Source organism: Cyprinodon tularosa, unplaced genomic scaffold, assembly GCF_016077235.1.
Source record: "Cyprinodon tularosa strain WSP-4 unplaced genomic scaffold, ASM1607723v1 ctg85, whole genome shotgun sequence".
NCBI lineage: Eukaryota > Metazoa > Chordata > Actinopteri > Cyprinodontiformes > Cyprinodontidae > Cyprinodon > Cyprinodon tularosa.
The window spans coordinates 762,633-782,331 of record NW_024039618.1 but is presented as its reverse complement, the minus strand read 5'-3'; the positions used below and the strand labels follow the sequence as shown (position 1 = coordinate 782,331).

At 35.4% G+C, this 19,699-nt stretch overlaps 1 protein-coding gene across 1 annotated transcript; it reads left to right on the top strand.

Moving 5' to 3' along the window:
* Positions 1 to 7,049: 7,049 nt before the first annotated feature.
* On the top strand, positions 7,050 to 15,135 carry LOC119775111 (tumor necrosis factor receptor superfamily member 26-like). The gene is made up of 7 exons (XM_038273003.1): positions 7,050 to 7,178; positions 7,364 to 7,492; positions 7,575 to 7,712; positions 7,902 to 7,968; positions 13,287 to 13,357; positions 13,483 to 13,620; positions 14,438 to 15,135. Exons 1-7 carry the CDS (start codon positions 7,106 to 7,108, stop codon positions 14,593 to 14,595), a joined length of 774 nt encoding a protein of 257 aa, XP_038128931.1. The 5' UTR covers positions 7,050 to 7,105; the 3' UTR covers positions 14,596 to 15,135.
* Positions 15,136 to 19,699: the final 4,564 nt, after the last annotated feature.

Sequence of the window (19,699 nt, the reverse complement as noted above, 5' to 3'; positions counted from 1 at the left end):
CCAACTCCCATGTCAGAGGATGAAGAGGGTACATCCAGCCAATCACAATCAGAGAAACAGGACTACACTGAAAAACAGGCCGATCTCCAACATCTATAAACAAAGGTGTTGTTATATTTCAAAAAGTGTTACACAAATTGCTTCTCTTTTAAACATTTTTCCATGAATATATATCCATGTACTCCACCTGTCTTAGATTGATACATTGGTTTCTATTCAAATGTTATTATCCTAATAAGCTCTTCCTAATAAGCTCTTCTAATCGTGGTATAAGATTTGCTTGTGTTTATTGCTATTGGCTGTATGTCTCAGTTTTGCAATTTCCTGCAAAATTTCAGGAGATAATATCTGCCAGCCACCACCTATAATATAATCAAATGAAGGGGAGGGGCAACTACATAGGAGGTATAGTTTCCATTGTGACATTGCTGCTTTCTGTGGTTTTACAGACAAACTCCTCTAAAAACTGTTCAGTGGTACTTGAATGCTCGTCATTCGCTACGTCACATCCTGAAGGAGGTGTTGACACACCAGCAGTCTACATATGCGGTTAAATTGTCTGTGAAAACCAGACAGAAAATATGACTTTGATATATTTTGCAGTACAGTCATAAATCGTGACATTTAATGAATTCAGAAGTTTAAACTGTTCAGATTAGGCTTTCACTGTCCAAAATGTACTGGACCATAAACCTGTCCGGTAAGAAAGTAGGACTTGTTGATGAAAGTTTTTAGATTGAGAGAATAGACAGTAGTATTTAATCAGAGATTTGAAAATGAATAAAAAAAAAAAACAGATGTAAAACAAGAGCAATAAAATATACCAAAATTAGATATGATCCAATGGCATCCATGACCTCAAGTTCCACCTGAGAGAATGATTTCAATGGACCGAGGGGCACTGTTGGGGACAGAGTTTTCCAAAACTCCTTTTGACAAAAAACTCTAAATCATGTCACAGACTCTGCATCACTCTGAAAACCCCAAACCAAAACACTGCAATATTGCACCATAAATATTCAATGCTCTGAACTTCCTTATCAATACATTTTTTGCACCATGTTTTTTCTCCCACAATTTTTACATTTGATTACTGCTGCACTTTAAGAAGTTAAAATGTTACAAAAGCTGAACAAGACAAATTTTTATTTTGTATACACCCTGTTTACCCAAAATGACAATAAAAGTTATCTAAGTGCAAGTCTAAGGGCCAGATTTATCAAGATCCAATTTTGCGTGCAGTAATTTGCGCTCGCAAACTGGAATTTTGCGCGAGGGGCTGAACCATGGTTTGCAGGTGATTTAACAAGAGTGATTGCGTAACTGGTGGCAGGTGCAAAACTGTTGGAGACGCCCTATTTAAATGATGGTTTTGCACGTTTTGTGGTTTGCGGCAAAGTAGTTTGTAGTTTGTACAAAATAGTGCATTAAGAAATTTAAATCTTACAGTGACACCCCCACCCCCTCCCAAAAAAAAAATATATATATATATATATTAGTGCTGTCAATCGATTACATTTTTTTAATCGCGATTAATCGCATCAATGCCTAAGTTAACTCGCGGTTAATCGCATTTTAATCACACATTTTTTTTCTGATTGAAAATCATTTAAATACTCTCGATGACATACAAAAAATACATACAGGCTAGGTTTGTGCCAATGTTCTTTTTTTTTTATGAAAACAGGTCACAGACACTGATTTATGCCATAGAAACATATGGCAAGAAGATGGGGAGGCATGTAGCAAAAAATAACAAATATGTAGCCGTGGATCCTCTCCTGAGAGCTGGTGCTCATTTGAAGCAGCTGATCCCCATCTGCTCATTAAGCTCTCCTTACTTAAGCTGAAGGAGAGCTTCCCTCTGAGCCGGATTGTTGTTCCCTGATGTGGTTAGCAAGCCTGAGCCACCCTGCCTGCCTGAACCTGTAAACCTGTAAGCCTGTTCTGACTCCGTGAACCTGTACCTGAACCTAACCTGCTTTGTCTCCTCCGCTCCCCAGGAGGAACCCTGTCTGGTTTTTCCAATTAACAATTGGACTTTTAACCTGCCTCTCTGTGTCTGTGAGTTCTGCGTTTGGGCTAGAAATCCTGCCTGATCATGACAGATTGGGAGATCCCAGCTCTCACTGCAACCGTACGCTGGAATGACCCAGATGCAAAAAAGTGCAATGTTGCAAGGAATTTTGTGATATCTGGTATTGCGTGGGTCCTCCTTGTGGCTGGCTCCAAATCCATTCGGAGTTCCCCCAACAGCTCCAAAATGGCAATGCTGGATAAACGATATGTTTTGATGATCGTTTCCTCGTTCATTCCAAAAATATTCACACGTAGTGAAAAAATGTGTTCTCCCCTCCACTTGCTTCATTTCGATGTCTCCTTCTTGCGACAATAACCGCTGCCATGTGTGCGCAATTACGCATACAGACCATTTGCACCAGATACCGTTAGCAAAATAGCTTTCAGGTTTGATAAATCACTTTGCGAGTGCTAAATTAATATATTTACATGTTCTCCTCCCACAAGACGCACTTTTGCGTGTAAACGGCCCATATTGCATATTCATAGCAGAAAAAGTACTAAATGGATAAGAGGCGCTATTTAGCACGTTTTAAAGACCAAATCCTTTTAGCACGCTGTTGATAGATCAGTTTGTACATTTTTTAGCGTGCGCAGTGAAATAGCTCACGTTTTTACACACGCAAACCTTTGATAGATCCGACCCTAAGTCTCTTCGGTCTTCCTCTAGGCCTCCTACAAGACAATTTCCACCAACATCCTTCTATTGTAAATGTATTCAAAGTGACTAGAGCTCAAGGTTGGTTTATGCTTGTCTCAATGGTGAGGTCCGCATGGTGCTGCATGGCCATATTGCATATTTTCAGGATTGATGCTCCTCTGTGTGGCTTCAGTAGAGCCTGAATTACCATGACCACATGCCATGGAAAACTTGTAATAATGTAGACAGTGCCTACTGGAAAAATGTAGCGGAAGATCAATGGTTCTTATTGGCAAGGGTTTAAAAAAAAAGTATCTACACAGAGCCTAGATGTGTCAAGAAATTACTCCCCCCCCCCACACACACACGCTCTAGTGACGTGTGTTTCAGTTAGAGAAAGTTTGGGTTGTCTGTTGGATGTAGCTGTGTAAAGAGTTGCCAGTGTAGAGACATCAGTAGGCTGTCAGTGTGGTTGTGCTGTTTACCACAGATGTGCTGCAAGCAACATTTTGAACTAAGCAGAACGTTTGCGTTAGTTAAAGCTTTAAAAGTCAGCAATTTCAATTGTGTATGGTTTTGTGAGGGGCTTTGTTAGTGGTGGGGTAGGGGGTTTCTGAGTCTGAATTTGAAAGGACCAGCTTCTCACTAGTACTAGGTTTACCAAAGGCAAAAAAATCAAAACTGGACATGCTATAAGTGATCATTTTATAACAGATACTGGGGTAAAAAGTAGAAATAACAATCAGGTTTGCTGATTTTGCAGAAAAAAGGAACAATGAGCCACTGAATCACAGTTATGCTCTATGTAAACCTTTTTAGGAAGTGTTTTAGATTTCAAATTTAGCCTTTCACATATGATACTGTAACTTAAAACGTAAACAAACCTGCAATATCTGTACTACAGACAAAGAAGCACAGAATGTTATCAAACCTCATGAAGCGTAATAAAAGGATCTTTATTTACAATGGTCTGAGTGGATCAGGTATATTATATATACAAGCAGCACAGAACAGAAAAGTCTATATCTGCTTTTTTAGAGACAAGTTGGAAACTGTGAGCTTTAAGAAAAAAAAATGATTATATCAATCATAACCTCAGACTTTGTCATGCATTCTGCTATCACCAGCATTTATCTCCCTTATTCCAGTTAGCTGCTTCAGGTATGATATCGTCTGATGCAGTAAAATGGTTTGATTTAGCTTCTTAATGTTGCTTACAGTTCAGCTTTTTGCTTATCAGTTTCGTTAATCAAACAGACTTGTTCCTACAAAACAAAGACATACGTACTTATTGCAGTCTTTGCAGCTGCACCTTTGCTGAAAAATAAGCTTCAGTAGGCATTGATGACGTGCATAACCCATGTGGCCTTCAGTTTAATGTTACTAGCTCATGGGGAGACATTTTTTGCTCGAGAACAAAATCCCGGTTTAATTAGTTACAGTAATTTAATCACATCATAAAGCACCAAAGCAGTCTGAGGCCACAACACTACCACCACCATGTTTGAATCTTGGTATAATGGTCTTTTTCTGAAATGTGTTTGCCATAGCTAATATAACTTCTTGATCCAGGTGGTGAAGTAACTCACAAAATAAATCAATGGGTATGAATATTCAATTGGAAAGTAAGGTTGATGATCATAATAAGAATCTAGATTGTTACTTTTCTAAGGTATCCATCTCAGAGTACACAAAATACATAAAGTTGGATTCCAGATGAAAAATTCATATTGGGTTTATGTATGATCAGGTGTCTAAGGAGAGTATCAAAAGGGAAGGTGATTTCCTTCTTTCTTTGCTTCATCTTTCCCATAAGTGCACTTGGTGAGTTGATCAATACCAAAATGATAGCTGAGTGTTTAAATTGCTCAGTGTTATTTTCTGTCATTTAAAGGTGTAACAATCTGGCTTCGTTTGGAATAATATCAGAATGTTTGATCACTGAGTCTTATTTACCAGGAAACTCCAAACCTGAGAACTCGAGACTGTCAGACCACAGTGACAGCAGGTTAAAAGCATCATCCTTTACATATCATCACGTATATGCAGAGTTCACACATCTATGTAGATGGACTGCAAACTCACGTTCTTCCCCTTCTCCGCTTCTTTTCGAAACTGCAGACAATTTCAAATATTTCATTTCAGACAATCAAGGAAGCCAAAGATCTTAAATAATAAACACCACTTAAACACTTTCATGAATAATGTTACTCTTAATATAGATCTTCTTTAGCACATCAAAAAGAAGCTATTTTACTGGTTTCTATTCTGAGGAGGATACTATACAAATATGCTTGCTTAAAAGAGCATGCCCTAAACTTAGTTTACATCAAAGCATGTAACAGATGTACTAGCAAAACTGCTGACAATGGCGTTTGAAGGTTAGTTCGTTAAATGCTCAATGTTTTATTTCAAGGTTGACTGATGTCCAAAAAAAATTGGGTCTAAGTTTATTAAATTGTAGGACTCTGTATGTTTGATAGGATAGGTGCACTCTGTGTTTATGATTTAATACTTAGTCGGTGTTATAAGTGAGATTGAATAACTTTTAATTTTATTGATTTTTATCTTCTTAGTCATTATTTTATTCTTAGCTTTTTATCTCTTATGCAAAACAACAAAAAAGGTGAGTAGAAACTACTTTAAACCAGTAAAGAATTAATACTATTATATATATTTTTCAAATAAACTTATAAATGTTTTTTAACCACATCCTAAAGAAGGACCCGTGGAAACCAGCTAGTCACCCTCCCTCACCAATGGAACACTGAAAAACATCAACAGAGAAAAAAAATGTAATGAGCACCTGAAACTTACTACAAAGATTTTATCACGCTCAAACCTTTAAAGGAAAAAAAAAAGCTTTTTTTTTTTTTTTGTCTCTGAAGTCTCTTAACCACAGTGAAACCTTTCAGCTTCTTTTTTTTCTATACAAATTAGGTTTGTTGGAACTTATATTCTCACTGAAATAATTTTATTTAGTTTTGTAAATTAGTTTGGTTGATTTTAGGGAAGAAGCTCAAGATGATCAAACTGAGCAAAGATTGCAAAAAAAAAAAAAAAAAAAAACTGAAAGGAGGGTTAATGCATAACCTAGACACATTTACATACTACCAGTTTACAGTGTTCCAAATATTACCAGCAACTAAAAGACATGTGCAAAATAACTGTCCTGAAATCAGTGCATTATGTTATTAATGTTTCTACAGCACTTTGCTTTGGGTCCACACTCTCGTATAATTAAAAAATATTCTGAAACTTTCCATCTGAATGTTGGAGTTAAAATTGTGAATTATCAGACCATGCAACATTTCTACTATTTGTATTTAATAAGCCTGTTTGTGTCATATCACAGGTTTGATTTGTTCTTTGTCCAGAGATTTTATTTCACATTCAGTTTTGACAACCAGTTATTTGAACGCTAAGCTAATTCTCCTTTTTTATCCAACATCAATAAGTCATACTGTTACACAACTATCACTCACTGGATATTTTCTCTTTTATGGATCACTCTATGACCTTTTACTTATAAAAATGAAATGCACCCAACAGTGTGTGGGACACCGACACTCATGTGCCATGCAGAGTAATTTAAGTCTTAATTTTCGTCAACTCTCTTTGGCAGGTCATTGCCACCGTATATAAATGTATTAATATATTAAGTAGCTGGATTGTATCTGTTTTGGTGAGAGAGAGAAACTGCGTTTGGTTATGTTTCTAACCTTAGGTTACGTTTTTGTCAGCAGTTATTTTACTTGGTTTCTTTAGATCATGTCTGATTCTGTCAATTTTGTCATTTAGGGGTTTCCATATAGTTATTTTTCACTATTAGCTCCTCTTTTGCTTTCTTCCTTACTGCTTTTATTCCACAAGTTTTGTTTGATCATTGTTGACTAAATTCTGTCATCTTATTCTTATATTGTTTTACATTATGTAAGATAAATTCTCTCTGTTCTTTTTAGTACGTTTTAGTACTTGATATCTTCGTATGTCATCTTAAAACCAGTTCATACTGTGTTTAGATGAGAAACTCCAATGTCAATAATTCACAAGGAGACTTTAAAACAATACTCAAACTCATATTCCAGGTTATCTATATAAAAAAAAATCTAATTACCAAAAATCAGATTACCAAAAAAAAAAATTTCAGTTCACCCAACACTTCAGATTATGTTTTTCTTTTTTTTTTGCACCTCTGTTTTGATAAGTGGTCTTTAACTTCCTGTAATCTAACACCCCTTCTCTCTGAGAAAACCAAAGTCAAAGTGACGTCACAGAGGATGGCAATATAAAAGCCCTGAGCCATATGAGCAAGCTCTCATTAAGATGATTCATCTCAGTCTCCCGAGAGCACTTCTAATTGTGCTTTTACTGAGCACTTGGACTATGGGACAGACCAAAATGTGTGGAGAGAAGCAATATGTTCACGGTGACCTGTGCTGCAACTACTGTAAACCAGGTAAGTACTTAAAAACTAAATTGAATAAAAACAACAAGTTTTTATTTCTATAAACCATGAAAAGTAATGCTGTGTAAGTCAGATGTATTGCTAAATCTGGTGATCACATTGATGATGATGAGCCAATGACTGAGAATTGGCTGATTACCTTTGAGGATGACAAAATGTTTTTACTTGTTTGTCAGGAACTTATTTGAAGGGATTTTGCTCTGAAACTGATCTATCATCTGACTGCCATCCCTGTGATGAGGGTACTTATAGAGATAAATACCACAACATTGACCGTTGTACGAAGTGTCCTGCGTGTCCCGAAGGTAACACTTTACATGGACAGTGATGGTTCACTTAACACAGTGGGACAATTACCACATTTTGTCTATCATTTCTGTCTGTCAGGAGCACTGAGAACTGAGAATTGTACAAAAACCACAAAAGGAAAGTGTACATGCCGACCTGGCTTCCTGTGCTCTGACCACAGCTGCTCAAGTTGTAAGAAAAGCAACATCAGTGAAGTGAATAATGCACAGAATGAAGGTGAGAATGGACATATTTCGATATGTCGATGAGAGTTGTAGGGACCTGGATTATTTAATTTTCTATTTATTTTTGCTTTCAGTAAGAGACTATAGCTATTTTCATTAAGATATTCTGTCTGTCTGTCTAATCTAATCTAATCTAATCTAATCTAATCTAATCTAATCTAATCTAATCTAATGATCATAGAACTGAAAAAATGCCCTGGAAATCATCATTTTGATGAAAAGGAGGGCACCTGCAAGCCATGGACAAAGTAAGACCCATTTTTTCCTGGTTCATATTTTCTTTTATAACTTAATATCAGATCATTTTCATAATGGGCTGCATGGTGGTACAGTGGGTGGCACCGTTGCGTTGCAGCAAGGTTCAGGGTTTGATTCCTGGCCCAGGTCTCTCTGCGCGGAGTTTGCATGTTCTCCCCGTGCATGTGTGGGCTCTCTTAGCTTAATCCGGCTTCCCCCCACAGTCCAAAAATATGACTTTCAGGTTAATTGGCTTCTCTAAATTATTCTTTGCTGTGTGTGTATGTGTGTGTGTTTGTGTGGGTGTACCTGTCTAGCCTTCAGAGTGAGGACCATTTTTCTAATTTAAGGACCAAATTGAGGACTAGTTGTTGCAAAGTGAGGACATTTTGCTGGTCCTAATATACTATTTTTCTAATGGTTAGGTTTAGGGATAAGGTCTCAATTGTTTAGGGTTAGGGTGAGGTATGCATTGGTAATGGTTAGGTTTAGGTTTAGTTTTAGGGTTAGGGCATAGAAAGGTGTGAAAATGACTTAAAATCAATAGAGGTCTATGGTAGTCAACACAAAGTCCTCACTACAATGGCAGAACGATTAGTCTAAGAACAAATGCGAGAAATCTTAGCCTGCTGCAGTTCCTATGTACACAGTATACACCCTTACTGTCTGGTATATTAGGCCTAAAATGTGACAGCATGAGAGCAACAAGGCTTCTAGCATTCTTAACATTGCTCTGTTAAGGCATAGTACCCTAATTGCCTGCAAACAAGTTGATATTATTAAATATTTGTAATTGATCTGTGATTTACTGAAGTATCTGCTTGATATGGGAACAATGGTTTGCACAATGTCATCCACGGTGGGAAGGAGAGATTAGCATATTTATGAACCTCTCAAAAAAGTAAAACTTTCAGCCACATTGGAGTTTTATTGTGGTAAAACGTTTTGAACTGAAAAGTTGTCAGTTCGAAAGTGAAAAGCTATAAACCAATGAACCGAGATGAAATATTAGGAAACTACAAGATGATAGACTTTAGCAAATTGGTACAATGTACTTTTTTGCATTCACAATGACTATTGCAAATCCCAAACCTGAAACTAAACTAACACGTGCCACAAAATGAGATGGAAATACATTTAGTAGATGTGTTTATCGATTCACTAGGTTTATGTTACTTTAGCCGATTCCGTCTGCTGTTTATTGGCTTTATCTGCTTACTGGCAAAAATTTCAGATTTTCAATTAATCCTGCAGTTATAGTTGGCCTCTTTTTTTATAAAGCAACCCTTTTGTGTTTTGATGCATTAACAAGTTATGTTAAAATTTTGGTGATATCCAACTGAAATGACCCTTTTATAATGCAAGTAAATCATATAAATAAATGAAAACCAAAACCTCATGAATGACTGGGTTCCAAGCTCTCCTTTGCAAGTTTTCTTTCCTCTTCTAAAAAATGGTTTTGCGATCGTTTGATTTCCATTAAGAAGAAATTTGTACATTGTAAATTAACTGGACCCTCAATTAAATAAATTCTTACTTAGGGGCACTTTTAACTGTGCTGGTAGCCAAATGTAGTATGAATGTTGTATTTGCACAACATTTTGAAAATACAGAATTTCAGGTTGGGTGGAGGTTTTTTAAGGACCTGTCGTGGGAAAAAAGTATTCAACTATTCATCCTAGTTAAATAAACGGAGATCGATGGATTTCACTCAGTCAGCACATTTATTAATATCTTTGCAAAGAGAGAACAGTCATCATGAAGCCTTCATGGCATAGCATTCTGCTCTGTTCTGATCTGGGCAGGGTTACTTAAGCAGTCAGAGTCATAACAAATTACACACACTTTGGTTAACAGTAAACCTTGAGAAAGCATCTGGATTGTTATGGGAAGAAGCAATGTCTGGTCTACAAATACCAACCTGGAGAGAAATGTGTGGCCTTGAGAGAGGAACAGACTGAGTGAAAACTTTTATAGTGAGTAAATATGAATATTAATATAAAATAGAAGAAACAACAGGACCCAAATGCAGAGATGAGGAGGCAGAGATGAGTTTGTAGATTAAAAAAGTTTCCACAGGGAACTGAGGCAACAATCAAAAATACTGAAAGCCAAAATTCAGGAGAAACACACATGAGGAGCCAGGAAACAATGGAGCAACAAAACAACAACAAGGAACCAACAAACAGTGACTGAATATTAGGTATATAAATGGGAGACTGAATGAAGACCGGGCTAATCAGCAGATTGGGAGCAGGTTTGGACAGAGGAGTCTATAAGGGAGCTAGGAAAAAAGAGACTGACACAAATACGATCCAAAATAACTAGAATAACTCAAAATGGAAATGAAACCAATAAACTAGAAAACACAGAAAGACATGATTGAAAGTATAACTAAAAACTCAAAAAAAGAAACTTAAACAGAACCAAAAAGTGCCAGTGACACAGTTTAACCTATGCATATAGAATTCAGTTTAATAGTAAACAGTATAGTCCACCAGTGTGAGTTTTTATCCCTGTATAAATCTAAGTTCTTTGTTATGACCTCATTATTTTGACTTAACTAACAGGATTAAAAAGATAGAGGAAAGAAACAAATAGGTTGAGGATAAAAAAAGTTTTTGTGACGTTTAAAGTGAGATGAGGTTCTTCCAAAAAGGCCCATCATAACTCTTGTGGAGCTTTACAGATAGAAGAAACAGGTGGTATATTCTGTCCACCACCCTCCACAAATTCTGAATTGATGGAAGAATAGAGAAAAGATAGTTGTAGTCCGTTGTGGTGAAGAGGAAGCCGAGCCTAGGCTCTTGAATTACCAGTCGATCTAAGTTCCTACCCTCATCTAGGGTTATGAGCTTTGGGTCATGACTGAAAGAACGCGATCCTGGATACAAGCGACCAAAATGGGTTTTCTCCATAGTGTATATGGGCTCTCCCTCAGAGATGAGGAGCTCAATAATCTTGGGAAGACTCAGAGTAGAGCTGCTGACCCTCCACGTCGAGAGGGGCCAGCTGTAGGATGCCTCATGGGCGCCTCCCTGGTGAGGTGTTCTGTGCACTTCCCACTGGAGGGAGACCCAGAGGGAGACCCAGGACACGCTGGAGGGACTATGTTTCTTGGCTGGTCCGGGAACGCCTTGGGATTCCCCCAGAGGAGCTGGCCCAAGTGGCCAAGGAGAGGAATGTCTGGGCCTCCCTACTGAAGCTGCTACTCCCGCGACCCGACCCCAGATAAGCGGAGGAGGATGGATGGATGGATGGATGGATGGATGGATGGATGGATGGATGGATGGATGGATGGATGGATGGATGGATGGATTCTAATGCACAGTCATTGACAGTCATTTTTTTGTGTACTGCTATCAGGTTACTGAACTTGAAGCTGAGGTTGGGCTCAATTTTTTTCCTAACTAGAATCACATCAGATCACTTGAAATAGCCCCAAAATGTTTGCTCATGATGCTGTGTTGTGTTTTAAATTGGCATGTTTTGTGTTAAACTTCAACTTTATGAAAATACAAGAGTTTATTTCCAGGAAAGTTTTAAATCCCCAAGCAATATAAAATCAGCTACAGGAAATGTAAGCATACAAAGTGAAAAATGTGACTTAAAATGTATATAGCATGAATAATGAAACAAAGTATTATTACATCAACCTACTTTGTTCCAGACGTATATGTATATATATATATATATATATATATATATATATATATATATATATATATATATATATATATATATATACATACATATAGATATGTGTGTATATATATATATATATATATATATATATATATATATATATATATATATATATATATATATATATATATATATATATATATATATATATATATATATATATATATATATATATGTATATACATATACATATATATGTATATGTACACTCACCGGCCACTTTATTAGGTACCCCATGCTAGTAACGGGTTGGACTCCCTTTTGCCATTAGAACTGCCTCAATTCTTCGTGGCATAGATTCAACAAGGTGCTGGAAGCATTGCTCAGGGAGTTTGGTCCATATTGACATGATGGCATCACACAGTTGCCGCAGATTTGTCGGCTGCACATCCATGATGAGAATCTCCCGTTCCACCACATCCCAAAGATGCTCTATTGGATTGAGATCTGGTGACTGTGGAGGCCATTTGAGTACAGTGAACTCATTGTCATGTTCAAGAAACCAGTCTGAGATGATTCCAGCTTTATGACATGGCGCATTATCCTGCTGAAAGTAGCCATCAGAAGTTGGGTACATTGTGGTCATAAAGGGATGGACATGGTCAGCAACAATACTCAGGTAGGCTGTGGCGTTGCAACGGTTCTCAATTGGTATCAAGGGGCCCAAAGAGTGCCAAGAAAATATTTTCCACACCATGACACCACCACCACCAGCCTGAACTGTTGATACAAGGCAGGATGGATCCATGCTTTCATGTTGTAGACGCCAAATTCTGACCCTACCATCCGAATGTCGCAGCAGAAATCGAGACTCATCAGACCAGGCAACGTTTTTCCAATCTTCTATTGTCCAATTTCGATGAGCTTGTGGAAATTGTAGCCTCAGTTTCCTGTTCTTAGCTGAAAGGAGTGGCACCCGGTGTGGTCTTCTGCTGCTGTAGCCCATCTGCCTCAAAGATCGACGTACTTTGCGTTCAGAGATGCTCTTCTGCCCACCTTGGTTGTAACGGGTGGTTATTTAAGTCACTGTTGCCCTTCTATCAGCTCGAACCAGTCTGGCCATTCTCCTCTGACCTCTGGCATCAACGAGGCATTTCCGCCCACAGAACTGCCGCTCACTGGATGTTTTTTTCTTTTTCGGACCATTCTCTGTAAACCCTAGAGATGGTTGTGCGTGAAAATCCCAGTAGATCAGCAGTTTCTGAAATACTCAGACCAGCCCTTCTGGCACCAACAATCATGCCATGTTCAAAGTCACTCAAATCACCTTTCTCCCCCATACTGATGCTCGGTTTGAACTGCAGGAGATTGTCTTGACCATGTCTACATGCCTAAATGCACTGAGTTGCCGCCATGTGATTGGCTGCTTAGAAATTAAGTGTTAACGAGCAGTTGGACAGGTGTACCTAATAAAGTGGCCGGTGAGTGTATATATATATATATATACATAGTATATACCATACCTATCACTGTTTTTTCACCCATTTTATTGCAACATCCACTTTCATTTAGGAAAAACACTTTTAAATAAAATTTTGAGGGATTGAAAAAAAAACTGAGAAAAACTGCATTAATGAAAGATTTAAGACGTTTATAATTGATGAACATAATTTTTTATCTACAGTTGCAGCGAGAAGGGACTTGTTGAGATAATTCAAGGAAACAAAACTCACGACTCTACTTGTGCTAAACCGGGTAAGAAAATGTGACAACGCTTCCTCAACAATATGTTGCCTGTCATTTGTTGCACATTTCTCCAACACCAGTGTGTAAAAAATATCTTAGTCTGAGAACCTAACTAATGTTTGACTTATCCCCAGAGCCACAAGGAGATAGCAGAGACTTTCTGTTCTGGTCCATGGCTGTCAGCTTTGTTGTGCTGTCCCTCACCCTCTTTGTGTTCGTGTCTTACACCTGCTTGAATATCCTGTGGAAGAAATCGAGGAACCGAGCTAAAAGTAAACAAGATTAAGATGTCAACTTAACTTAGTAATACATATTTTTTTTAAACAAATTACTTTTTTACATTTCTAGGCATGCAAATAGTAGAATCACTTATGATTGCAAGAGAAAGCAGCACTTGCAGTGTGACTGACTAAATAATTATGTTACAGGGTGGAGAAAGAGAAGCTTTAACTTTAAGAGATGCTTTCAGGTTTCCTTAGGGTAGCTCTAATATATACACAATACAAAAGGTTTTCTTTCCAACTAGGCAATCGCATGCCAGACTCCAGTCATCTCATCAACTGAGTGCAATCTGAACATGATGACTTAATGAAATTAATGGAGTCTGGTGTGCAATTTCTTGGTTGGAAAGAAAACCTGCAGCCACCCCGGCCTTTCTCGAACGGTTTGACACCCCTGCTTAAGAGGTTCCTGCCTGGCAGAGAACCCCAGAGGGGTGTATCCATCATAGGTTGATGGATACAACCAAACAGATAGTTCCAATTTGCAGCAAGGGAGTTTAAAAGTATCATATGTCAGTCACACTGATATATTTTATAGATGTGCTGTTAATTGAGAGTTGGTGCCCCTGTCTTGCTACTAAGAATTGGGAGACAATTTATCATGCTTTGCTGGTCACGGCCCTGCATTTTCTTCTGCCCAAGAATGCTTTTGGGCCCCTGCATTGTCATTGGTTTAGGGTTGGCAGAGGAGGTAGCAGGATAAGTGCACCAACTTATGCTAGAGATGGCTTTGTGTTTATATTAATGTCTGCTAATTTTATTAAAAAGCTTTTGCTTTTCTCTGACAAAAATGTTGTCTTTGCTTTAGATAAGATTTCCATCCAGGCAGTTTTCCCTAAAACTGGTGACCTCAACCTCTCAAAGGAGGAGAGCGGGCTCCATCTCATCATCCAGGAAGAGTTCAAGGATTCCCCCAATGGAAGTCAGCTGGATTTGGAAAAAACTTCCAGTCTTTCATCAGTCTGATAAGCCATAACCAACACTGGGATATTTATGTGTCATTCTGCAAACCAAAATGAAGATTTTTGATTTTGTCAGGTTCAAACCACAAACCATCTGTTTTACGAGCAATATATACAAGACAAACATAAAATGTCACATTTGGAACAAAAAGGATGAGTTTAAGTTTAGATAGTGGATGATGTCTTGCTAAGTTGGAAGTTTTCTGTCCATCTAAGGATGATGGATTAAAAATCAAATGTGCTTTAACATCTATCTTAGGCTCAAAATGACCTAATTGGAAGAGGCTTTAGCTAATTGTTTATTAGAAATAATTTAAACAACAAGTTTTTACAAGACTTAGTCAGGCCATTTGTGTGGCTTCTGAACCAGATCAATCTCTTGATTAATGTATTATATGACAAAACCTGTTGCTCAAGAGAGGGAGTATTTGTATTTTATATGTATTTAAAAGTCAAATGCATATTTTCTGTTGATCCAAGAAAGATTTAGATCAGGCCTACAAAAAAGAGGTCAGTTAAAGTGTAAAACTGAAATTAGGATATACAGAACTGTTTTTTTTTATTATTGAGAAACAAAAAGAGAACGTTTTAGTTACCTTTTCAGGTCAAGTTATTTATTGTATAAATTAAAATAACTTATTTAAATAATTACATGTTTGTTACACCATTTTTGTTTACACTGATATAGAAAATGTGTTGCGTGAAAAGAGCCATGGAAGAAAAACAGCAGTGGCTATGCTCGTTATATCACAAGAGGTTGTATACAATGTATATTATAATGTATATTATGCCATTATATCGCCATGTTGCCAATCAGTAGAATTATCAGATCTATTATTCTAAATGGGGTAAAATAAGACAATATCTTCAGTAATTTTGTGTTTTGTTCAGATTTTCTTACTGTGAGTACTGTGAGTTTAAAATAAAGGTTAATTTATCACTGTAAGAATCAGCATACTTTAAAATGTATATATTTAGTATCAGATCAGTTGAAAAAGGATTAACTTTTCTATGTTGTTTTTTTTTTGGTACAAAAAAACTTTGGTGTTTTTAAAAGAAAATGATTATTTCATTTATTTTGCCGTTTGTAATGAGTTTTTTTTCTGCAACTCTTAAAATTATCCAAGCAAACACTGGCATATTTTATTTGTCACCATGAATATTCATGCATTTGGTATTCCAGTACAAGCTTCGATTGTAATTTGTATTTAACTAAAAAAAGTGATTGAATTAATAAATATTATTGTTTCTTTAAAAAGGGAATATTTACACATTATTAGATTATGATAGCAATAAAAAAAGTCTAAGTTTCACCATTGTACTGATATTTTGTTTTGTTTTTAAGACTATAAATAAACCTCATCTGGCCTTCAGTGGAAAACTGTTTGAAGGTGGGGTGTTGATATGACATGTCCTGTGCAGATGAAATGCAAAGAGATCAATTTCTCCATTGCGAGATCATTGCATTTTTGAGTTCTTGCTCAGGAACCTCAGCCTCTGCAGGACGAAAATGCCCTGTCCTCCAATCTGTAGGTCACAACCTAAAACAAAACAAAAAAATCACTAAAACTGAAATGTATTTTACCAAAGAGTACAGGGACACTGAAAAAATAAAAAAAAGTTGACTGATTTTTAAATTTTATTTCACTTTAATATGGGAAAAAAGTCAGAATTCTGACTTTAATCTTTTTTGGGGGGGGATTTTAATGTAGATGGGCACTATGAAGGAAGAGATGTGGGAGCACGCAGCTTCACTGACAAAGATTTTAGTCGTTTGAGAGGGCCAGTAACACAATGGTGGGAAATTATGCAATTAGGCAACTTTTTACGTGCCAGGGGGGTCCCCGGTGATGTTATTTCATTGATGGAAAGGCAGAAGGTGATTAAAACAAGGGAGCTAATCTCTAAAACGGACATGGCTACGGATTGATGCTTACATGTTTGTTAGCTGTCAGAAAACAGTCAGAATTCTGAGAGGAGAGTCAGAATTCTGAGAAAAAAAGTCAGAGCTCTGAGATCAAAGTCAGAATTCCGAGAAAAAAGTTATAATTCTGATATTAAAGTCAGAATTCTGAAAAAAAAAGTAATAATTCTGAGATTAAAATCATAATTCTGAAAAAAAAAAATCATAATTCTGAGATTAAAGTCAGAATTCTGAGAAAATAAATATATAATTCTGAGATTAAAGTCAGAATTCCAAGAAAAAAAATCACAATTCTGAGATTTAAGTCAGAATTCTGAGAAAAAAGTCATAATTCTGAGATTAAAGTCATAATTCCGAGAAAAAAGTCATAATTCTGAGATTTAAGTCAGAATTTTCAGAAAAAAGTCATAATTCTGAGATTAAAGTCAGAATTCTGAGAAAATAAATACATAATTCTGAGATTAAAGTCAGAATTCCAAGGAAAAAAATCATAATTCTGAGATTTAAGTCAGAATTCTGAGAAAAAAAGTCAGAATTCTAAGATTAAAGTCAGAATTCTGAGAAAAAGGTCATAATTCTGAGATTAAAGCCAGAATTCCGAGAAAAAAGTCATAATTCTGAGATTTAAGTCAGAATTTTCAGAAAAAAGTCAGAATTCTGAGATTAAAGTCAGAATTCTGAGATTAAAATCAGAATTCCGAGAAAAAAGTCATAATTCTGAGATTAAAGTCAGAATTCTGAGAAAATAAATACATAATTCTGAGATTTAAGTCAGAATTCTGAGATTAAAGTCAGAATTCCGAGAAAAAAGTCATAATTCTGAGATTTAAGTCAGAATTCTAAGAAAAAAAGTCAGAATTCTGAGAGAAAAAATAAGAACTTCAGATCAAAGTCAGAGTTCCAAGAAAAAATTTATAATTCTGATATTAAAGTCAGAATTCTGAGAAAAAGTCATAATTCTGAGATTAAAATCAGAATTCTGAGAAAAAAAATCATAATTCTGAGATTAAAGTCAGAATTCTGAGAAAATGAATACATAATTCTGAGATTAAAGTCAGAATTCCAAGAAAAAAATCATAATTCTGAGATTTAAGTCAGAATTCTGAGAAAAAAGTCATAATTCTGAGATTAAAGTCAGAATTCTGAGAAAATAAATTCATAATTCTGAGATTAAAGTCAGAATTCCAAGAAAAAAATCATAATTCTGAGATTTAAGTCATAATTCTGAGAAAAAAAGTCATAATTCTGAGATTAAAGTCAGAATTCTGAGAAAATAAATACATAATTCTGAGATTAAAGTCAGAATTCCAAGAAAAAAATCATAATTCTGAGATTAAAGTCAGAATTCTGAGAAAATAAATACATAATTCTGAGATTAAAGTCAGAATTCCAAGGAAAAAAATCACAATTCTGAGATTTAAGTCAGAATTCTGAGAAAAAAGTCATAATTCTGAGATTAAAGTCATAATTCCGAGAAAAAAGTCATAATTCTGAGATTTAAGTCAGAATTTTCAGAAAAAAGTCATAATTCTGAGATTAAAGTCAGAATTCTGAGAAAATAAATACATAATTCTGAGATTAAAGTCAGAATTCCAAGAAAAAAAATCATAATTCTGAGATTTAAGTCAGAATTCTGAGAAAAAAAGTCAGAATTCTAAGATTAAAGTCAGAATTCTGAGAAAAAGGTCATAATTCTGAGATTAAAGCCAGAATTCCGAGAAAAAAGTCATAATTCTGAGATTTAAGTCAGAATTTTCAGAAAAAAGTCAGAATTCTGAGATTAAAGTCAGAATTCTGAGATTAAAATCAGAATTCCGAGAAAAAAGTCATAATTCTGAGATTAAAGTCAGAATTCTGAGAAAATAAATACATAATTCTGAGATTTAAGTCAGAATTCTGAGATTAAAGTCAGAATTCCGAGAAAAAAGTCATAATTCTGAGATTTAAGTCAGAATTCTAAGAAAAAAAGTCAGAATTCTGAGAGAAAAAATAAGAACTTCAGATCAAAGTCAGAGTTCCAAGAAAAAATTTATAATTCTGATATTAAAGTCAGAATTCTGAGAAAAAGTCATAATTCTGAGGGGAAAAAAATCATAATTCTGAGATTAAAGTCAGAATTCTGAGAAAATAAATACATAATTTTGAGATTAAAGTCAGAATTCCAAGAAAAAAATCATAATTCTGAGATTTAAGTCAGAATTCTGAGAAAAAAGTCATAATTCTGAGATTAAAGTCAGAATTCTGAGAAAATAAATACACAATTCTGAGATTAAAGTCAGAATTCCAAGAAAAAAATCATAATTCTGAGATTTAAGTCAGAATTCTGAGAAAAAAGTCATAATTCTGAGATTAAAGTCAGAATTCTGAGAAAATAAATACATAATTCTGAGAATAAAGTCAGAATTCCAAGAAAAAAAATAATATTTCTGAGATTAAAATCATAATTCTGAGAAAATAAATACATAATTCTGAGATTAAAGTCAGAATTCCGAGAAAAAAAGTCAGAACTTTGAGATCAAAGTCAGAATTCCAAGAAAAAAGTTATAATTCTGATATTAAAGTCAGAATTCTGAGAAAAAGTCAGAATTCTGAGATTAAAATCATAATTCTGAGGAAAAAAAAAAAATCATAATTCTGAGATTAAAGTCAGAATTCAGAGAAAATAAATACATAATTCTGAGATTAAAGTCAGAATTCCAAGAAAAAAATCATAATTCTGAGATTAAAGTCAGAATTCTGAGAAAATAAATACATAATTCTTAGATTAAAGTCAGAATTCCAAGAAAAAAATCATAATTCTGAGAAAAAAGTCATAATTCTGAGATTAAAGTCAGAATTCCGAGAAAAAAAAGTCAGAACTTTGAGATCAAAGTCAGAATTCCAAGAAAAAAGTTATAATTCTGATATTAAAGTCAGAATTCTGAGAAAAAGTCATAATTCTGAGCTTAAAATCATAATTCTGAGAAAAAAAAAATCATAATTCTGAGATTAAAGTCAGAATTCTGAGAAAATAAATACATAATTCTGAGATTAAAGTCAGAATTCCAAGAAAAAAATCATAATTCTGAGATTTAAGTCAGAATTCTGAGATTAAAGTCAGAACTCTGACTTTTTGGTCATATTACACTGAAATAAAATGTGAAATCAGTTGTTGTTGGGTTTTTTTTGGTCCTTTTCCGTAATA

What these genes read in the sequence shown, in the direction of transcription:
- LOC119775111 (XM_038273003.1), top strand. Translation starts at nt 7,106, where the DNA reads ATGGGACAGACCAAAATGTGTGGAGAGAAGCAATATGTTCACGGTGAC. An exon ending in GTGTCCTGCGTGTCCCGAAG is followed by an intron (nt 7,493 to 7,574) that starts GTAACACTTTAC and finishes TCTGTCTGTCAG; the next exon opens with GAGCACTGAGAACTGAGAAT. An exon ending in ACCTGCAAGCCATGGACAAA is followed by an intron (nt 7,969 to 13,286) that starts GTAAGACCCATT and finishes TTTTATCTACAG; the next exon opens with TTGCAGCGAGAAGGGACTTG.